General features: G+C 36.0%; 1 protein-coding gene across 2 annotated transcripts in view; it reads left to right on the forward strand.

Annotated features, from left to right (window-relative positions):
* The window catches only part of PIGK (phosphatidylinositol glycan anchor biosynthesis class K), a 140,275-nt gene extending 117,080 nt beyond the window's left edge, over nt 1–23,195 (forward strand). Inside the window, exon 11 of one of the 2 annotated variants that reach the window (XM_081220120.1) lies at nt 21,721–23,195. In XM_081220120.1, coding sequence (XP_081076246.1) covers nt 21,721–21,837 — 117 coding nt within the window. In that variant the 3' untranslated portion in view covers nt 21,838–23,195. Of the gene's footprint in view, nt 1–20,302; nt 20,894–21,720 lie in introns of those variants that run through there. The other variant, XM_081220121.1, reaches the window with a different exon arrangement.
* The last annotated feature ends 226 nt before the right edge of the window (nt 23,196–23,421 follow it).

Consider the following 23,421-nt stretch of genomic DNA (forward strand, 5'->3'; position numbering starts at 1 on the left):
GAAATGTAAAAGTGATGTGCTCCTTGGCTAGTTCCCTACTTTTCCGATAGAAATCTGTACATAGGAAGAAAAAGTACATTATACAGTGAAGAAAATAGAACCAGATCACTCATGCCCAACGTATCCTATGCTTCTAGTAGAAAGGTTTTTAATTTACAGTAGAATAAGGTAAATTAACATTTTAGTTAAAGAAAAAAGTGAGGGAAATACGTTGTTGCTTTTATTAACAGGCAGTTATGTGCCTATCCTGATAAACTTGACAGCAGTTAAACTCAAGGGTCCACCGAAAGCGGTACTAGAAGTACCATGGCAAAAGGAGAAAATGAAACACAAGAGAATCTCTTCTCGTATAAATTCAGAAACTGGCTGTTTGGATATAGACATATAAAAATACAGTGCCCTTCAGCTTAATGCTATGTACTTGGCAGTAGTTAGATACTGACTAGAAACAGATAGAAATAGTGTAACTAGGAGTTATTTAATCTGTCATCTAAATTGACCTGAAATCACCTGAATGTGCTTTCCGATAAGGGTTGAGATTATCATTCACTTTAAAACTGATATATTTGGGCTTCCCTGGTGGTGCAGTGGTTGAGAGTCCGCCTGCCGATGCAGGGGACACGGGTTCGTGCCCCGGTCTGATCCCACATGCCACGGAGCGGCTGGGCCCGTGAGCCATGCCGCTGAGCCTGCGCGTCCGGAGCCTGTGCTCCGCAACAGGAGAGGCCACAACAGTGAGAGGCCTGCGTACCACAAAAAAACAAAAACAACTGATATATTCATGGCAAAAAAGTCATATTTTATATTAAAGGAATCAATATCTTTAGTTACAGATTTGTAACATTCAAGATTAACTTTCATTTCATAGTACTAATCATGTTTGGTGGGTAATTAGTGTAGTATATTTCAATTATAATTTCTGATAACATTTACATAAGCACAGGTTTCTTTCAAAGATTACTTATACTTTGGTCTACATTCAGATGTAATTGCCAGTGCCTGATCAAGGTATTCAGTTGTTTGATTTTGTTTGTGTTTCTTTTTTTATTTACCAGTTCTATCTCCAAGGTTATTAATACCTTGTGAAAACAGAATAATATCCATTTTACCTAATATTGGTTAACTAAGAGATTTCTAGTTTAAAATGTGCCAATAGACGTTTAATTTTGTAGAATAAACATGTTTACTTTTAGATAGTGTTATTAAATCTATAACATTGCTAGAGTGAGATGTAATAATTATAAATGGATATGTTAGGCACTAATTATATATTTTGTTCTGTTAAATAGCTATATCTGTGATACCTAAAAGTGTTAAAGTTTGTGATAGAGTAGATTCAACTGACATTTTAACAATTAATTTTTAAGAGCTTCAGACTTACTTTACTTCTTTCCTGGTACATCTCGGCTGTTTCTGCCAAAAATAAAATAGTAATTGTAATAACTATAAACCTTAGCCTGCTGTCTTCAACTAGTATAGAAGTAGAAAAGGACTGTTTCAGAACACTGTCATTTATTAAGCCATTTAGAGGGCCTTTATCCATGGGAAAGATCATTACAAGTAGAGTATGGGAAAAATAATTATAAGATTTGTTTTTGTTTGCAAATATGTCAAACATTTTTATAATGACTACCATGGCTAAAAGTGACTGTTTTTGTTAAAAATACTTTGTCAAACTTAGATAATTTATTGTAAAAGAAATTTAGTTTAAAATCTTTTTAGGTATAAGCAGATGATGTTCAAAAAATTAATTTGACTGAAATTAACTAATTTCTCTGAATAATGTCTTCATTTAAGCACAAAGATAGGCTTCCTGATTTGTTCTTCAGACTCTATATTTCAAAAGAGAAGGTGCCAATGAACACTTAAAAGCATTGTAATGATTCTTTTGGGAGACCCACATTATAGACATTATAAAAATTCTGCCTAAAAATGTGGAGTTGGAATTTACCTCTTCCTTAAACAGGAAAATAACAAAAGCCCATTATAGTAATTTTCAATTCTTTTCCTCAACTATTTACCCATTTAGAAATAGTTGTACAGCTGGAGGCAAGCATTATTCATTATTGGTGTATTAGTGGGGGTTTTGTCTTTGGTTTTTTTGTTTTTGGGGTACAGAATAAAATGTAGTTTAAATGTACTTTTTGTGATAATTAAGTTGTTGACATTTTTCATATCAGAGTGAGAAACTTTTCCTCATGATTTGAAATCATAAAGTAATGTAAGAGTGTGCTGATTTCTCACTACTTTCTTAGAATCATGTTATCTCAATGTTAGAAAATCTTCTAGACTTTTAAAAATCTACCCAATCCTTGCATCTCTTAGATGGCATCTTGCCAAAATATTGTCCACTCAATCATGGAAAAGTCCTCTCATGCTCCTCAGAGCAACCTGTTCTTTCTTTGAACTGCCTGTTGGAAATTTTTCTTAAATCTAATTGGAAACAGTCTCATACTTTCCACTCCTTCATTTTAGTTCTAGCACTAAAGGCTAAATAAAACAAGTCTAGTCCTGGTTGCATCTGCCATCCGTCATCAAATATTTGAAAGGTTATTACTTTTCTCCTCACTTTCCAAGATTATGTCTTAAGGAAGACATTGTGGTATAGTGCAAAGACCATGGTCTTTCAAATGAGTCAGGACTAGGTTCAAACCAAGGTTGGCTAATTAATAGTTTTGTTACCTTGGGCGATTTACTTACCTCTTTTACTCTAGTTCTTATCTGAAAGATGGGGTTAATACTTTCAATGAAGAATTGTTACAAGATAGTGTATATAGAACACCTGGCACATTCTTGACACTGAACAAATGTTGGTTCTTGACAAATGTTGACTCTCTTCTTCCTCTCCCGTTTCCACCTTCCCTCATCCATATTTAAGAGAATGTATTTAAGAGCATAATTTTTTTTTTTTTTTTTTTTTTTTTTTTTTGCGGTACGCGGGCCTCTCACTGCTGTGGCCTCTCCCATTGTGGAGCACAGGCTCCGGACGCGCAGGCCCAGCGGCCATGGCTCACAGGCCCATCTGCTCCACGGTATGTGGGATCTTCCCGGACTGGGGCACGAACCCGTGTCCCCTGCATCAGCAGGCGGACTCTCAACGACTGCGCCACCAGGGAAGCCCCAGAGCATAATTTTTTATTGAGGCAGAGAATGCATTGAAATAAAGAAACAATAGGATTCACTTAGTTACTCACTGACAATGGGGAGGAGACAATAGGTCAAAACTACACCTTTCCCTGTATCCATTAAGTTTGGTTGAATGAACAAGCTGGTGAAACGGGGTATACATGTAGAAAAATTCATTTAATAGGAACACAACTAGATGTTATACATAAATAATCAGAAATTTTTGGAGTGTGCACGTTTCATTCTTTTTCTGTAAAAGGTACAAATGGCAAGCAAACAGGGCAATAAAAGGAATCTATGCACAAAATACCCAATTTCTTGTATATATCATATTTCTATAAACAATTTAAATTCATATTCATACTTGTAGCCATGGGATTTAAGTGTGCTTAACTCTTGAGTTTCCCATGTAATATGTTCCTGAAGCACTAGTTCTACAATATGTTAGTAGTTAATAGGTTAAAAAGAGGGTTTCATGGTATAAGTTAGTGAAATGCTTAAATAAAAATTACATGTTTCTTTACTCTGGGACTTGAAATCATCTTTAATAAACTGATATGTGTTGTGAAGATATCAGAGATTTGAAACACCATTTTATCCTCTTTTGAGGACATGCTTTATTCTTATAATTTAGTTTATCAATATAAATAATATAAAAGCACAGACTGAAGAAAATCACTATACAGTTAGGGGAGGAAAAATCTTCCTTCTGCTCTCCTAGGTTCTGTGGCTGGGCTTGAGAATTAAACTGACATAAGACAGATTAACAGGAGAAAAACATATAAATTTTATTTAATATTTTTATGTACATATGGGAGTCTTCATAAGGAAAGTGAAGACCCAAAGAAGCAGGTAGAACTGAGAGCTTATATACTTTAATAAAAAAACAATAAATTTGTGGGAAAGTGATGAGACAGAGGGACTTGGGCTAGAGGGGCAGTAAATTGTGGGAAAATGACTACAAAAATATATGGGGGAAACTAATGGAAGATAAGGGTTATTTTAGTAGGTTGGTTTGTATAGATTCATTTTGGTGTTGACTCCCAGTCTCCAGTAATGAGAATGTTCTTCCCTTCCTGGTACAGAGAGGGTACCTTTCTCATAGGAAATTTTATGATCTGCTTTTCAGTAGAAAGGTGGAGGTCAGAGAGCTGTTCCTGCACCTCCTGTTTCTCAAGTGCCTTCAGTTCAAAATAATATGCCAGAATGGCATAGCTTGGGGTAGCATGTTCTGAACCCATTCAACAGCAATTCTTTAGAGCATGGGTTGGCAAACCATGGTGCATGGGTTGGCAAACCATGGCTCATGGGTCAAATCAGCCCACCACCTGTTTTTGTAAATAAAGTTTTATTGGGACATAGCCAAGCCCATTCATTTGCATATTGTCTACAGCTAATATTGTACTTTGAGGCAGAGTTGAATACTTAGAAGAAAGATTCTGTGGCCTGCAAAGCCTAAAATATTGATATTTACTCTCTAGCCCTCTATAGAGAAATGAAAAAAGATTCCTGCTCTAAAACCTTGAAATGCTTTCTCAGAATCATTCATATTTAGAAACATGACTAATTTATAAAACTACTGCATGTACCTTAATTTTATTTAAGAAGTAAGGATTTGTCTACTTTTCTGTATAAACATAAATGAAATGATCTTTTTCATGACCTACAAATGTAAGTACAAAGGAACCTATGTTAATATACATTACTACTTTTACAAGTAAGAATAACCATATTTACAAGCCCCTTAGCTCGAATGGCTTCTACATAGTAGGCATTGAGGAAATATTTGTTGAATTTATTATTGGCAATAAATCTAGAAAAATATAAGACAAAAAATATAGTACAAAGGGATTCTTCTAGCTTCAAAATAAAAGAGCATTTCTGAATTTTGAAAGCATCTGTCAACCTATTAGGAAAATATGTTTTACTTCCATTTTTCATGTGTAGGGAATAGATATATACACATTAAAGGTGCAGAGAATGATGAGATAGTATCTTTAAATCTGTTAGTGTTAGTATGCACTTAAATATCCCTTGCTACATGAATTACAAAAAAAGGGTAAATCCTAGTACTTTTTAATGTAACCATTTATATGTAGAAATATAAATTAGAGCATATGTGTGTGGAAGTATTTCTTGCTTTAAATGATCAGATTTGCAGTGGTTACAAAGACATCTCTAACTGCAGGCATGTGCCAGTGTAAAGTGGAGACTGATGCATTTAAAGATGCATTCCATGTGTGCTGTATCTGCTACTTGATCATGAATAGCTAGGAGGGCAGTACTCAGGAGAGCCAGCATTTCTGGGCACGTGCCTTGTACCCATTTAGTCTCTTGTTGATATACCAACCTTTCTTCCCCAGTTCTACCCCTAAATCCTAATACCAACTGTCTCCAATATGTGCTCTATATAGCTCATTAGTCTTGTGCTTATTTTAATTGCCCCATAATATCCGTGAGGTTAAAGGAGTTGCCTGGAGGAGGAGAAGTCTGAACCCATTCCCAGAGGAATTCTGCAGTTTAGTAGCATTTTTGTAATGGTTAAGAGCACTGACTTTGAAATCAGACTAAACCATATTTCAGTCCTAGCGAAACCACTTACTAAAGCTTCTAGCTTGTGACTAGTCAAGTTGCTCAATCAGTTTTCTCATGTTTGAAATAAGATAATAATAATCATGTCACAGTGCTATTGTAAGGATTAAATTAGTTAGTATATATGGAGGTCTTACAAAGGAGTAAGCACTTTGTACAGCACTCCATAAATGATAATCATGATTATGGGTAGTGGTGGTAGTTTTGTAACAATTGTTAATTTTCCTTATCCATAAAACAGGGTAATAATATTATCTACCTTAAAGGCAATGCATTGACACATTTAAAATTCTTAAAATAATGCATGGCATATGATAAACATTTAAAAAGTGTTAACCATTATCATCTGCAGTTTCTGTTTGACTCTCTTGGGTTCTTCCCTCAGGCATTCTTATCAGTACAGATCTCTTGTTTTACAGGCTGACTGGAAATCCCTTTCCTCTTTCTAGATTCTCTCCTTTCCAAATCAGTTAGAGATGTGGAAATTTTTGTAGACTCTACAGAAATATGTGTCCTTTTAACTCTGACTTAAAATTGGATAATATGGTAATTTGTATCTTGCAAGGTATAACTTGTCAAATTTATTGCCATAAAGTTCTTTTTATATCCTCTTATTACCTTTCGAATGTCTGTGTAATCTATAGTGATATTCCCTCTTTCACTATTCTCTCTTTTTTTCTTTTAATCAGTTTTGTCAGAAGTTTATCAATTTTATTGAACTTTCAAAGAAGCAGTTTTGGGTTGTTGATATTTTTCTCTTTTTTTTTGTTTTGTTTTGTCTTTTATTGAATTTCACTTTTTAATTTTCTTTTTTCTGCTTACTTGGGTTTCATTTGCTCTTTTTCAGATTTCTTCAGGTGGAATCTTAGATTACTGATTTTAGAAATTTCTTCTTTTCTAATATAAGCACATAAAGCTATACATATCTCTGTAAGCATGTTTTATGGACATCCCCCACATTTTGAAGTGTACGAATAAAGAATGTTGCCTGCCATTTCGGTAAACAGGCTGCCCACCATCAAGCCCTCAGCCCCTGCAGCCACCCCTGACAGTGCACCCTGAGGGGAACTCAGGACGGAGAAAAACAGGGTACTGGCGCTAGATAGTTAAGGTGTATTTCAAAGGAATAATTTCAGTAAGCCCAGACTCTTGAATCTTTCCATACATAGAAAAGTGCTAAATTCATTAACTTGAGATGTCTGTTTTTTTAAATATAACTAGCAGTAAGTAATCTTTTGATGTTGGACCCCTGGGTTTGTTTCTTTTTCTTTTTTTTTTCAAAAACTGCTATATATCCTGATACATTCTGGCTCCTACCCTGCCTCTTTGGAGCAGTCCCTCTGAGCTGTCTAAGAGGCTGTATCCCAGGCTTAAGTCCTTAGTAAGTCTGCCGAATAAAACATAATTTTCAGTTTTTAGGCTTTGCATTCTTTTCAGTTGACAAGTATATTTTCATTTTTATTCAGTTCAAAATATTTTTTAATATCCCTTGTGGTTTCTTCTTGGGTTATTCAGAAATGTATTCTTTAATTTCCAAGTACTTGAAGATTTTCCCAATTTATCTTTTCTGTTACTGATTTCTAGTTGAATTTCCACTGTGTGGAGTACTCTGTGTGATTTCAACCCTTTTAAATTTATTGAGACATGTGTTATAGACCAGAAATTGGTCTATCATGGTGAATGGTCCGTGTGTGCTTATAGAGCATGTGTATTCTATTGTCACTGCGTGGAGTGAAATAAATATATCAATTACATCAAATTTGTTGATAATGTTCAAATTTTCTATATTCTTACTGATTTTTTTACTTATTAATTCTGAGATTGTGCTGAAATATACAATTATAATTTTTCCTTTCAGTTCTTTCAGTTTTTGATATGTGTATTTGAAGCTTTAAGTGCATACACATTTAGAATTGATATGTCTTTTTGATGAATCATTCCCTTTATTTGTATGAGAAGTTCCTTTTTATCCCTATAATATTCAATGGTCTAAAGACTACTTTGTTCTGACATTAATATGGCCTGCCCAGGTTTCTTTTTCCATGGTCTTTCTTTTTCCATTTGGATACTTTTAACTTATCTATTTTGAATTTAAAGTAGTTTCTTATAGGTAGAATATCATTGAGTTTTATGTTTTTATTCAACTTGACAATCTTTGCCTTTTAACTGGAATGTTAAGATCCTTTCACTTAATGTAATTATCAGTATTTAAATTGGATTTAAATCTGGTTGGGTTTAGATCTACTATATTGCTGTTTGTTTTATACTTGCTCCATCTGTTTTCAATTCCTTTTCTTTTTCTGTTTTCTATTATTTTGTATGATGCCATTTTAACTCCACTTTTGGTTTATTAAGTGAATCCACTTTGTTGTTGTTACTCTAGGATTTATAATATGCATCTTTAATTTAGTACAGTCTACTTTAAATAATATTATATTATTCTGTGTATAACATAAGAACTTTATAATGATATATTCTCAATTCCTCCCTTCCATCCTTTGTACTGTAGTTGTTATACATTTTGTTCCTACATATTTATGAACCCCACAATACATTATTATCATTTTTGCTTTAAGCAGTCAATTATCTTTTAAGGAAATTTTAAAATGAGGAAAATATTTTTATATTTGTTTACCAGTTTATCATTTCGATCTCTTCTCTTTCATTTGTGGAAGTCTGTATTTCCGTCTGGTATAATTTTCATTGTGCCTGAAGAACTTCTCTTAACATTTCTTGTATTATAGGTCTGCTATAGGTATACCTTGTAGTATAGGTACTTGGTATACTACCTTGTAGTATAGGTCTGCTGCAGTATACATCCGTTGAATTCTCAAAGCTTTTGTTTTACTGAAAGTTTATTTCATGTTCATCCTTGAAAGATTTTTTCACTTGGCAGATTTTCCCTAGAATTCTAGGTTAACAGTTGTTTTCTTTCTGTACTTTAAAGATGTCTTTCCATTGTCTTCTTGTCTCCATAGTTGCTGACAGCACATCTTCAATCATTCTTACCTTTGTTCCTCTGTAGCAGGGGTCAATACACTTTTTCTTAAAGGACCAGATAGTAAATAGTTTAGGTTTGTGGGTCATCTGGTCTTCTTTACAACTACTGAACTTTGGTGTAGTGTGAAAGCAGCAATAGACAATATGTAAATGAATGAGTGTGGCTGTGTTCTCATAAAACTTTATTTGTAAAATCATGTGACTGGCTCATCTGCTGTAGTTTGTTGAACTCTGCTCTGTAAGGACAAATCTCTTTTTATCTGACCTCTTTTAAGGTGTTCTCTCTATCAATCACTGTTTTTCAGCGTTTTGATTATGATGTTCCTTTGTGTGGCTTTCTCTATGTTTCTTATGTTGGTGTTGAGCTTTGTGGATTTGGTGGTTTATAGTTTTTATGAAATCTGGAAAAAATGTCACTCATTGTTAGTTTTACATACTTTTGTCCCTCCCTACTTAGGACTCCAGTTGCATGAATGTGATCTTGCTTAATATTATGCCCACAGTAGACATATCTTAGGCTCTGTTTATTCTTTTCTCTTTCTGTCCTTCATTTTGAGTACTTCTATTGCTATCTTAATAATTCTCTGTTAATTCTTCTGTAGTGTCTAATCTACTGTTAATTTCATCCAGTGTATCTTTCATTTTACATATATTTTTCATCTCTAGAAATCCTATAATGGGTCTTACTTAAATATTATATTTCTCTCCTCATATGTTCATGTTTTCCTTTACATCCAATTTATAATAGCTGTCCTAAGATCCCTGTCTACTAAATCCATCATCTTTTTCATTTATGTGTCTATTTCAATTGATTAATTTTTCTCTTGTCTTTGGCTGATATTTTCCTCCTTCCCATGTCTTTTTTAAAAATTGGATGCTAGCTATTTTAATTTTTTGTTGTTGTTGGCTGTTGCATTTTGGATTTTTGTTTTATTCAGGTAGCGAGTGTTGGATTTTGTTCTAGGATCAGATTGATTCTGCTAAGGATTGCTTTTAAGTTGTTTTAGGCAGGTCCAGAGTAGTCTTTTTTGGGGGGTTGGAGATAGCCCCACTGTCTCTGATTTATTCTGATTTAGCCCCACTATAAGCTGGGACAGGGTGCTCTGCATATTATGAGTATTGGGAATTGTTTGGCCTGTTGTTTTTGGTGTGTTGTTTTGTTTTTCTGTACAATCTTCTTGTTATACGTGCACAGATTAGAACTCTGCCACAGATTTAAGGAAATCCCTCTGCAGTTCTCTGGAGCTCTCTGTGGAGCCCACTCTTCTCCAATAGTCTACCCTGAAAATTCTAGCCAACAGAACCTCCCTGAATTCTAATCTGTGTCTCTTCAACTCTTCAATACTGCCTGACTCCGTTGGGGTTTCTTTTCTTGTGCTGCAGCTTGGAAATGGCCTCCAGGCAATAAGCTTGGGCAATTGAAAGACTCATCTTATTTGTCTCCATTCTTCCAAGGATCAGAAAACTGCTGCAAATTGTCCAGTATCTGAAAACCATTGTTTCTTACTTTTTGAATGATTATCTAGTTGTTCAGAATGGCAGATAATTCCTATAGCATTTAATCCTACATAGGCAGAAGCAAAACCCTGATTACCTCTTAACAGACACAGATAGATACTATTGATAAATGAAACTTTATTATGTATTTGTGGGAACAGTGGGTTAATTCTCTTAGTTAAGAACTAAAAAGTAGATTCATTTATTTCAAACTTCAAATTGTTTTACACATTTTTAAATGAATATTTTTTTAACTTCTCACTAGGGAGTCTTGAAAGAGACTGTATCGTTATTTGATTAATGCAGTTCTTATTTTTTTCCTTAAGTCATAAAACCAAGATGTAAATTGGTACTTAATATTTATATTTGAATATTTTACATTTCTTATTTTCAAGAAGAAAATAATATATAACTAAGACAAATTGATTATTGTATTCAAAGTTTATGAGACCTTGATAAGGTTCAGAAATCGATAAGGTATCACAAACAGATCAAAATGCAGCAGAATCACACCTGTAAATTAACTATAGTGTAAGATATAAACCAAATATCATCAGTGCCCTGAGAAGAAGAAAGTAATTCTTACCAAAATATGAGAACAGGCTTCACTTGGAGGTGATATTTGAGCAAGGTCTTAGAGAATAAATAGGTATGAAAGAGTAGGAGGAATTAGTCTAGAATATTTCATTCTCTTTTATTTTTTTTAAACATATAAAATTAATATCCTAATAAGGTTTTCCACTCAAGGAACAGTTATCAGATGTAATAAATAGTTTCATTTCAAGATTTGTTTGTTAATTAGTTTTCTATAGGTGTGTAACAAACAAATTTAGAAATTTAAAAGCATTTATTATCTCACGGTTTCCATGGCTCAGGAGTCCAGGCACAGCTTAGCTTAATCCTGTGCTCAGGGTCTAACAAGGCTTCAATCAAGGTGTTAACCAGGACTGCAGTCTCATCTGAGGCTCAGAATTTTCTTCCAAGTGTACTGATCATTGTCAGAATTCAGCTTTTCATGTCATAGAACTGACTGTGAAGCAGGTCCTCAGCTCCTAGAGATTGCCTGCCATTCCCTGTCTGTGGTCCATTCCACAGCATGGCTGTGTGATTCTTAAAGACCAACAGGAGAGCATCTCAGCTACTTCTAATATATCTGTCTCTCTCTCTCTTTTTAAAATTTATTTATTTTTGGCTGCATTGGGTCTTCGTTGCTGTATGTGGACTGTCTCTAGTTGTGGCGAGCGGGGGCTGCTCTTCATTGCGGTGCGCAGGCTTCTCATTGCGGTGGCTTCTCTTGTTGCAGACCACGGGCTGTAGGTGCCCAGGCTTCAGTAGTTGTGCCACGTGTGCTTAGTAGTTGTGGCTCGCAGGCTCCAGAGCGCAGGCTCAGCAGTTGTGGCGCACGGGCTTAGTTGCTCCGCGGTACGTGGGATCTTCCCAGACCAGGCCTGAACCCGTGTCCCCTGCATTGGCAGGTGGATTCTTAACCACTGCGTCACCAAAGAAGTCCCTATCTGCCTCTCTTGACTTATGTCTCTGATATCTAGACCCTCTTTTAAAGGGCTCACCTGATTGGGTCAGCTCCTTCCCCCAGGATAATCTCCTTTTTGATTAACTGAAAGTCACTGATTTAGGGACCTTAATAACATCTGCATAATCCCTTTGTCTTTGCTATATAATGTAACCTAGTCAAAGGAGTGATACCCCATCATATTCACAAGTCCTGTCCACTCTCAAAGGGAAGGAATTATACAGGATATGTACACCAGGGAGAGGGAATCTTGGGGGCTGTCTTAGAATTCTGCTGACCACAGTTTGATTTATACTATTAGTATACTTTGAAGACTACAAGTTATATTTTATAGAGAGGATGTGGATAGACTGGAAATACTAATAAACTACAACTGATCAAATAGTTGAAAACAAATAAATTATTTTCTAAAGTAATTGTCACCTCAGTAGATTGGTTTTTTTTGTTCTTTCCTTAAATAATTTAACTGATCTGATACGCTCATTATATTTTAAGAAGAGAATCTCATTGAAACCTTGTAAAATTTCCATTTGCTTCCCAATAAACATGTACAATTTTTTAAATCCTCAGTTTTTTCTTTTTACATAATTTTAATACTTAGATCTATTCTCTGTTAATTATTTTGAAGTTCTATGGTAGTGTTCTCCTAGCAACATGAAAGGGGAGACCGAACACTGTTCACAATTGGCAGTGTAGTGTTGCTAAGCTACCTGTCTTTTTAATTTGAAATATTAGGCATTTCAATAATAGGTAGCCCTTAAGCTTTTAAGTGTTTGCTCATGACACATTACAGTGTTTTATGTATACTTTTCACCTCTGTATTATAGCTATTATTGTGAAAGTTTAAGAAAAAAAGAAGAGTGTATTTAATAGCAGTCAGTAGAGTACCTTAACTACATAAAATTAGTCTAATATGGACACAAATGAAATTATAAGCTATACTTTAATATGAACTTACCTCAAATGCAGCTGTACTACAAAATGCAGTAATTATACCAACATTTTATTTGATTTTAAGTAAAATCATTGTAGAATGCCTAAAATATTACCTATAGTTGTTTTAAAACTGGCAGTATTGTTATTCTCTAGGAATATCATTAAATACATACTGAAAAAGTATTTTATTATATTATGTTGCTGTCATGCTATTCACATTACTTTTTCTTAAAGTAGGATATCAAGTACTAAACGGTATCATTGCAGAACATCTCCTAATTTGTAAAAGATGAATATATGAAGATTATTCTAGGTGTACTCTTTTAATAAAAGTTTTTCCTCTATATTCCCCTTACCCCATAAAAATAATTAAAGAAATACATGTCCATTGTAGAAAATATCTTCAAAAGTATAGATAAGTATAGAGAAGAGTTTGAAACTACCTCTAATCCTCCTTCCCCCAGAGAAACATTATTCAGACTTTAGCATATTTTCTTTCTTTGAATATTGTTATAGAAATAAAGATCATATTTCATACTCAATTTGCATCTTTTATTTTCTTATTATTACAGTATAAGCATCTTTACAAATCATTAAAATTGAAAACATTTTTGATGACTAATTATGTGGATGTACAGTATTTCTCATTATATGGTTTCCTGTTTTTATTATGTAAATAACAGTGATAAGAAAATCTTTGTGCAAAACCTTTGTCAGCATTTCTGAATTCCTTACTATAGATCCTAGCTAGGACTGTAACAGATTCTAGGAATGAAAAAATATGAACATTTTAAAGACTTCTGAACATGTAAATAGATTACTTTTCCTGAAAAGTTGACCATCCTTATTAACATTTACTAGTTTAGTTTTAAAAAGAGGAAGAAATAGTTAATATATTACTTTCAACTTGTTTTTATGATCAAAAAATTGCATTTTTTCAAGTGTTTATTAGCCATCTGTAATTATTATTTTGTGAGAATTTCCATTTCCCTGTAACATTTGTTGATATATCCATGCGTCTTTTCTTACTGATTTTTGGGAGATCTTCAAGTACTGAATTTATTCCCCTTTCTGTCATATTTTCCCATGTATTTGCCTTTTAATTTGATTTATACACTTTGTAAAATACAGATCTTTCAAAAAGTTCTTTTAAAAATCTCTCCACCTTTTCTTTTTATTTCCACTTATTGCTTTTAGACTTATAAATCCCTTTACTGTGTAGATTCTCCAACATTTGATCTCCTTTTACCATATTCACCTGTGGGTGGTTGCTGGGTAAACTCCCAGAGGCATCTCATTGTCTCAAATCCCAGCATGCAACTGGACATTCACAGAGTGAACCTCCCGGCCCTGATGCTTGCTATTCCCAAACTGCATCGTTTCTTGCATCAGGGTTCCCTAAGCGCCAGGGGGTTTGGCAGTGAACAAAGCAGATGCAGATCTCCTTCTTTCACCTTCCTCCTGCTAACTAGGCTGGAGCATCGCTCTTTTCCCACTGCCTGGCTTTTCTCATAACCGTGACTTTGCTCCATGTGCCACTGTTTGGGTGTTGTCTCCTCCTCTCCATCAACTCAGCTATGACACCTTGTTCAAGGGCCAGCTCATCCAAGAAATCCTTCCTGAGTAGCCACCCAACTGATAGTCCCTTAGCTTGCAGGCCCTTTGACTCATGTGTTCTGCTCTCCACAATGAGCTCCTTTGTAACTGCTCTCCACTGGTACCATTAAAGTAGCTACCATTGTGATGGATCCCTGGGTGCCAGTTTACAAAAGTAATTAAAAAAATTTTTTTACATCTAGTATTTTTACATCTAATTCTTAACCATGTGAAGTGTATTTTGATTTATAGTGTTGGGTTAGAAACAAAACTGATTTTTTTTTTAATGTTAATCCATTGTTAGAGCACCAGTAAGAATATTTCCTTGCCCATTGATTTGTGATAGTTCTTTTATAATATACCAAATTTGTGGATACTGGGCTGATTGCCAACTCTCTGTTCTGTTTCATTGATCTTTTCTATTTTGCATCAGAACAGCATTATAGATTCGCTTTATCATATCCTTTTTGATATTCGGGACTGTTTACCCTTCTATAGAGTAATACAGATTTTTACCATACATCTTGTGCTCTGGGTATTCCTGGATATTTCATGTGTTTTACTGCTATTGTGAATGAAGTTTTTTTCTATTCTGTTTTCCGATTCATTTTTTGTTGGTGTTTTTTTGTTGGTGTTTTTTTTTTTGCGGTACGCGGGCCTCTCACTGTTGTGGCCTCTCCCGTTGTGGAGCACAGGCTCCGGATGCACAGGCTCAGCAGCCATGGCTCACGGGCCCAGCCGCTCCGCAGCATGTGGGATCTTCCCAGACCGGGGCACAAACCCGTGTCCCCTGCATCGGCAGGCGGACTCTCAACCACTGCGCCACCAGGGAAGCCCCCGATTCATTTTTACTGGCACATTGGAAGGGTATTTTTTTTTTATATTTATCTTAAATCTGAACTCTTTATTCTCAATAATTCTGAGTTGATTTGTAGAGTTTGTATCTAATTATAAAATCTGCAAATATGAAAATTTACTTCTTCCACGAAGTTATATCTGGATTGGCTGAAATTAGAGTGATATTAACTAAAAATATTAATAGTGGGTATTTTTGTTACAAAAAAAACCAGTGGTCAACTTTCTATTGAAAATAAAATTATAGTTAAAAACAAATCATCTTTAGTTATTCTAGGTTAGATTAGTTGCTTTGCAAATTTACCATGTGTAAGATACATCAAGACTCTGGGAGGTATTCATTTCTCTAGCAGAGGGTTGGGTTGGGGGGCAACATCTGATTAATACTAATTGCTAACTAACTTCAAAAGGAAAGGAACTGGACTTGAGATTTCAGGGACGTACTTGGTGGTGCAGTGGTTAGGAATCTGCCTGCCAATGCAGGGGACACGGGTTTGAGCCCTGGTCTGGGAAGATACCACATGCCGCGGAGCAACTAAGCCCGTGCGCCACAACTACTGAGCCTGCGCTCTAGAGTCCACGAGGCACAACTACTGAGCCCACGCTCCACAGCTACTGAAGCCTGCACGCCTGGAGCCCGTGCTCCACAACAAGAGAAGCCACCGCAATGAGAAGCCTGCGCACCTCAAGGAAGAGTAGCCCCCACTCGCCGCAACTAGAGAAAGCGTGCACACAGCAATGAAGACCCAACGCAGCCAAAAATAAATTTAAAATAAATTAAAAAATAAATAAAACGGTAAAAAAAAAAGAGATTGTAGTTTGGAGGGGGAAGGCTAGAGAGAAGCGAGGTGAGTTAGCCTCTAGATTCCCCCACTTTGTCTCCTCAGGAGCAATTCCTAGCATGGTGGCAAGTGGAGTCAGCCTCTTTCCAAGAAGACTACAAGAGAGAGCTAGAAGTGAGCATAACTGCAGCTCCCTTAAAGTGAGGGATGGGTAGCAAAGAACATTCACAAAATTTACCTCTAGAAGACACTATAGTGTGACTTCTTCAGAGTCTGGCTATACATACTGTTCAGGTGTGACAGGTGTTTGTTGAAGTCATTACTTTGTGAAATTTAGCCCAGATGAGTGAATGGGGCTGGATTTCTTATTCTAGGAGGACCCAAGGGGATTATCTTGACAGACCTCCCTCACTTCAACCAAGTTCATGGTCAACAAGGAGTTGCTTAGCTGCCCTTCATACTGTTTTTATATATACCATTGTTGCAGAAACCTGAAGCTACAAGTATGTAGATGGAAACTTTATTTTCTTATGATAATAAAGGATCAGGGTTTTTCCTTCTATATTGATTGTCACCTCAGTGGATGTATTCCATAGCTTTTGATGGATAACAAACTACTCCAAAACTTAGTAGCTTAGAGCATCAACCATTTATTTGGCTCATAATTCTGAAGGTTGGTGATTTAGGCTGAGTTTAGCTGGGCAATTCTATTCTTAGCTGGGCTCCCTCATGAGTCTGTGGTCAACCTTGGGGTGGTTAGGCGATTCTGCTTCTGGAAGTTGGCTAGTTGCTGACTGGAAGACTTGAGTTCTTCTCCGTATGGTGTCTGTACCTCCAGAATCCTTGCCTAGGTTTTTTCTCATGGTGGTAGCAGAGGTCTAAGAGAGAGCAGAAGCAGGCAAAGAAAGCCTCTTGAGGCTAGCGTTGGAATTAGGACACTGTTGCTTTTGTTCCGTTCTGTTGGCCAGAAGAAGTCACAAGGCCAGCTGATTCACAGAAGAAGGACATAGAGTCTACCTGTTGATGAGAGCTGCCATAAAGCAACATATTCCAAAGGGTATGGACACAGGGAAGTATGGGGAATTGGGACCATTTTTTTTGCCATCAGTCTACCACAGTTTGGTGAATGAAGGACTCAGAGATGTGCTTCAGACACTATCTTTATCGTCAATATAGATTCTAATTTTGCTGTTACAAATTGTATCAGTGCCCTTTTTATCTCAACCTATTGTCCTTGTATCTTGTATTATTTTTCTCTTATACTATTCATTTGGTTTTGGCTTCTTGTGCATTTTTATTCAAGTCCATGTCAAATAAAATTTTTCTAAAATTATCTTTTTGTTCTTTATTAAATCTATTCAGAGATATGTTCTCTGTGTCTTCAGGATATTTCTTCTTCATGTGTGGGAGTATTTTTACTCATGGACCTCACCATGTTTTTTTCCCTTTTTCTTAGAGTTCTGTTAGTATTTGCCAACAGAGCATGTGGACGTTTCTCACTGTCTACTTAGATTTGAATGCCTTTTCAGATCCTCATCTGAAGAATAGTTGTTAGATATTCCCCAGTGACTGGCAGCCAGTCATCAAATGTGGTTTTGCTAAACTAAACTAGGATCATCTGCTACCATGCTATGTATGCCTGGTTTTTGGACAGTTTAAAAAGGTGACGTATGTGGAAAAAACATATTTCTTAACATATGTTATTAAAAGAATTTTTCCTGTATTTTCCCTTCTTTGTAGAGATTTTCATTTGGATATTGAGCCTTCTTAGATGCAGTAAACCATTCTTTTTTTTTTTTTTTTTTTTTTTTTTTTTGCGGTACGCGGGTCTCTCACTGTTGTGGCCTCTCCCATTGCGGAGCACAGGCTCCGGATGCACAGGCTCAGCGGCCATGGCTCACGGGCCTAGCCGCTCCGCGGCACGTGGGATCTTCCCGGACCGGGGCGTGAACCCGTGTCCTCTGCATCGGCAGGCAGACTCTCAACCACTGCGCCACCAGGGAAGCCCAGTAAACCATTCTTAGATGCAGTAAACCCTACCTTCTGACATGCTCTTTACTAGGAATTGTACTTAAATGGATGTAGGAAGAAGTGTGCCACTGGTCAGTTGGGAATGAGTTGCACTACTTTGGCTGCCTCATAAAGCCATCCTCTACTACGGCAACACTGTTTCTCTTAAACAGCAGGCAGAAAAAGGGAGAGAACTAAAGTCCCTTTCTCAGCTGACAGAATTACTGTATTTCACAGAGCAAAGCAATCCTTTGTACCCTGTGTACTATTCAGAAAACTGGGCCACCATTAATTTGTTTTTAGACCTGGTTTCTGGACTTACAGATAGTGAAATTGAGGGTTCTTATCAGAGGTTAAATTAATTTTGGTAGAGTGAACTCTTGTCTCTTTCTGTGCCTTTTTCTGTGCCTTTCCTGAGAAGATGGCAGAAGCTGCACTGGCAGGGTTCTACGTGGATGCCATGCTAAGCTAAGAGTCCAAACTGTAATTAATCATTCATTTTCCATTTTTTGTTAATCAAATATATGTAATGAATATCCAATAAAAAATATAGCAACCGCAAATAATAGTTTTTTAAAGGGTGAGGTTTGCTACTTTTGTTAGCTTGTACAGTGTTGTAATATGAATAAATACATCACTCCATAATAATTTTGGAGTAATAACATATATTTCCTAGTCCTCCATTATTGCTTTCAAAGTTTGCTGTTGGCAAACCACAGCTCTAGCATTTTGCTTTTCTCTCTTGTCCTAGGCATCGGTGGTCTAAATGTGGGACATGTTTGGCTAAAGAATCAGGCAGCAATGCCTCCAGAATTCTCTGAAACAGTTTTTGGAATAACACATCTTCTAAAGAAGCTATAGTTGTCTTATCTCTGGCAACTATTTCTGGCTGCTAAGTTTAAGACGTAATGGTATGAACTACCAATGTTTGACTAGTAGAAAATAAACAGGACAAAAACTGAGCAATAGTTAATCATGTTTAGTTCACTCACTTGTTTTTTCATGTCACATGTTTGTGATACTTACATTACCTATCTTTAATATAACTATGTTTTATATTAATTATTATAGATTTTCCACTGGAATTAAGATTTTTCACAATGTTGCACAACGTTCCAAGAGCTTATAAACCATCTGAAATGGTTTGAGAACCACTGAGCTTATCATCTTGTAAGATACTAGAGGGAAGGTACTTTTGTCATCATCATCATCACACATGATCAGAAGCCATTGTAGACTTGAGTAGAAAGTAACATGAGGAAACATTGGGCTTAATCCTTGGGGTGTTTGGGGAGTTTTCTGGAATGAGTGGTGGAGGGTGAGAGTAGACATGGCAGTGAGAGTGGAATGTAACCACTGTAAACAACATTGTCAGTTCAGTTCATATTAAGCATTTGATTAAAAACTCCTAAAACTCTAGCATTATTGATCCAGATGAAAATATTAAGGTGGATTTCTCTTCTGTTAGTTTGATAAGTTAATTTTGAATTGATGAAAGTTATACAAATTAAAATTTTAAAAATCATATTTTTTTTCAAACATTGTTCCTCATAACTGGCAAACACAAATGAAAGTCATCTAAAAAGTACTTTGAGTTTCATATTATTACTTTTCTAGGTAGGAACGTGTAATTATAGGATACGTTTTCAAAACTACATCATTGCAGTAACTATGCATTTATTCATTCCTAGGAGTATGTGTTACTATGCCCTAATTTTACAGATTCAGAAATTCAGAGTGGAGTAGTGGCTTGGCAGGCTTTAAGCATTAAAACTAAACTTTGAATCCAAGGCAGTTGATGCTAAATCCCATGCTCTTTGAACCACACCACAACATGCCTTGGTTTGTAAATTATTTATTTAATTTCTTAAATAACAAAAGTAATATATGCTCAAGGCAAACAATACCTAAATGCATACATTATATATGGCAAATATATATTATACAGATATATATTTGTATTTTGGAAAGATGTGTCTAGCAGCACTATGGTTGACAGATGGAAAATAGGGAACCTTGGAGGAAGAGAAACTAGTTAGGAAACTATTTCAGTAATCCTGACAAGAAATGATAACAGCCTCCCTCCCTCCCTCCTTCCTTCCTTTCCATGTGATGATCTGAGGATTGAGTGAAGAGCATTAGGTGTCCTGGTTATGTAGGGGAAAAACCAAAGTATAAGATGTGGAAACCTCTAAGAGATTTATGAGCCTTTCTGGGATCTAGTTTACATGGTGACTAAAGCAAATTTCAGATTACAGTTTCTTTTCACTTTAGTCTATTCTAAAATAGGATTCTTATAACTATCCTTACAATCTTGGCTAGTAATTCAGGAAGTAGAACTCATAAAGAGATCGTAGTCACGGGCCTTCAGTTTCAGGATCATAATGTAGCTGTTGAAATGACAACTAAATGGGGAAGACTGGTCTGCCTTTCTTTGCTGGGCAAAGAAACACACAAGACACTTGGCTGGATGTTGAAGGGTAAGGAGTGGAAAAGGGCATGTAAAATGGACTCAGCCAGACCTTGTCCCTGGAAGTTTGCAGGGAGACAAATGATAAAGGTAATTATAATAGTAGATAGGAGTAAAAGTAGAAGGGGCTACAGATTCAAAGAAAAGAATTTATCATCCAGGAAAATCTGGAGGAGTTGGCATTTGAGTTAGTGAGCCTTTTTTTTTTTTTTTGCGGTACGCGGGTCTCTCACCGTTGCGGCCTCTCCCGTTGCGGAGCACAGGCTCCGGACGCACAAGCTCAGCGGCCATGGCTCACGGGCCCAGCCGCTCCGCGGCATGTGGGATCCTCCCGGACCGGGGCACGAACCCGCGTTCCCTGCATCAGCAGGCGGACTCTCAACCACTGCACCACCAGGGAAACCCTGAGTTAGTGAGCTTTGAATAGGAAGAATAGAATAAGGAGCATTCTACCTCAAGGGAGTAATATGACCAAACTCACTGGCCCCCCCAAATATTTGTTGAATATCTGAATAAATGGAATCAGGTAGCATTGTTTTTCCACCAATTTACTCGGTATAATATAGTGTCTCCTATATGCCAGGCACTGTGGCAGGTAGGTGCTAGGACTATAACAAGATGACTCTCATAGAGAGTCATCCTCTAATAGGAGAGACAAGTAAAACAAACTAATGACTATAAATTCAAACTGAAAAAGGACTGTTAGGCTACTGAATAACTTGGGTGAAAAGAGATATTGGATAGGGTAGTCAAGGAAGGCCCCTTTGAGGGAACAAAATGTCATTTGAAACTGATCTTTGTAAGAACCACTTTGAGTTATTTACCCTGTTTCAAGTCTTTACCATTGTTGCTATCCAAATACAGTCCTCCAGGACTGGTTCCAGGACCCCTGCAGATACCAAAGTCCGTGGATGCTCAAGTCCCTTATATAGAATGGTGTAGTGTTCGCACATAGCCTAAGACGTCCTCCCTAGACACTTTAAATCATCTCTAGATTACTTATAATACCTAATACAATGTAAGCGCTATGTAAATAGTTGTAAATATAATGTAAGTCCTGTGTAAATAGTTTCTGGTATGTGTCAAATTTAAAATTGCTTTTTGGAGCTTTCTGGAATTTTTTTCCCCAATATTTTCATTCCACATTTGGTTGAATATGTGTGTGGAACCTGCAGATAGGGAACGCTGACAGTACATTTAATTTGTCTAAATTACTCCCCTGAAAGTACAACCTGTGAATTTCCTATTTTCCATCAGTATTTATTTTATCTATTGTTGACTTATTTACCTGTTGTTAAATTTATAATGTCATCCTTGTTTTGCAGAAACCAAAGCTGAAAGATTGGCATCCTCCTGGGGGTTTTATTCTGGGATTGTGGGCACTCATTATCATGGTTTTCTTCAAAACTTATGGAATCAAGCATATGAAGTTCATTTTCTAGATGCGATGATGTATGAAGAACACTACATGGAAGACTACAACCTTGGATAAAAGTTCATGTCAATATATTTTTAAAAATACATTGCTCTTGTGTGATTTGGCAGAAAGTATAAGGAAGCTAAATTTGAAAGAACTATTGGTTTTATAACTCAAAAATAATTGTTAATGCAAGTGCTAAATGACACTAAATATATTTCAGTTTTTCATTTTGTATTATTAAAATATTGGGACAAAGAGATCAGAATATACTCACTGACTCTTTATGAAAATAAGAATTTCCCCTTGTTTTATCCCCTTTTCATTTGGAAAAGAAAAAAATGTGAAGACATTAAATTCTCACTAGCAAGGGTAACTTTTGTTAGTATTTTTGTATATGTTCTCCCAGTCTTTTTCATACTTTTTTCTAAAATAGAGAGCATATAGAACATACCATTTTATAACCTTACTTGTCATTTCGCAGTATGTTGTCAACCCTTGCCCTCTCCTTGGATATTCTTCAAGAAAACATGAATGGCTGCACACTATCCATTTTATGAATGTACAGTAATTTATTTAATATTCTTCTATAATTAGACCACTTACTTTGTTCCCCAAATTTTCTTTTGGTTCATTCTTTAATGTGTTAATATTTTGTCAGCTATTCTTAGAATTCTGCAGCTAAAATGATAAGTAGATATGAATAATCAGTTTCTTAATCTGTGGTACTGACGGTCTCCAGGACCTTATTTACTGTCAGTTTATCTGGAAAATTTAAGATCTTGGGGAATTTCACATACTGATTGCTCAAGAGACACAAACCTAATCATTTTTCATTTCTAAGCATTCTGTGACCCTCTAGAATTGATCACCTCCTCTTCTGTTTCCACGCTGAAAGAGATGTTGTTTCATTCTGTTTAAGGTAAACCTTGCCCACTGGCTGGATCTACACTTTTTCTGGGACAATCCCATAAAACGGATGGACTGTAGGAAAAATTCATGCTTGTGGCCCTGTCTTCGTGTCTGACTGATGTATCACATAAGGCAGTAAGCTCTTTTCTGGTCTCTGACAAGATGCAAGAGCTTATATCCCCATCACTGATTTTTTTCATCTTGCCAGCCATCTTCGTATCTATCTCGTAACTGGAAATGGTATTGAGATTGTGCTTTGCTGTCAGCCCCAGATATTGTTTTTTCACATATAAGTGGTAAAAAAAAAAGTGAAAGTTGAGTATTCATGTCCCATGGGATACTTTTTTGTATTTTATCTGTTTTATCCAGGAACTTCATGTTAATCTTTATTCACTGTGAAGATATGTTTTGTAATTGTAGGAAACATTCAGAAGACAACCCTTCCTCTACAATAAAACCTCTTAAAATTAATAGTCCTTAGACTCTGTTTTCCTTTTAGCACTTAAAATATTACCCTTTAATTATATGCAAAATGGTCATGCTTCTCACAGGCAAGGGATTAACTGTGTTATCTCTCAGATTAGAACAAATGACATTGAGGCTTTTTGCCAGCTCTGAATCTTCATTTTAATTGATCTTTTTATTGCTGCACTAGATAAATGAAGAAGGACAATTTTTATCTGATTATATGGAGAAG

Source organism: Mesoplodon bidens, assembly GCF_964165515.1.
Source record: "Mesoplodon bidens genome assembly, chromosome: 2".
NCBI classification, from domain to species: Eukaryota; Metazoa; Chordata; class Mammalia; order Artiodactyla; family Ziphiidae; genus Mesoplodon; species Mesoplodon bidens.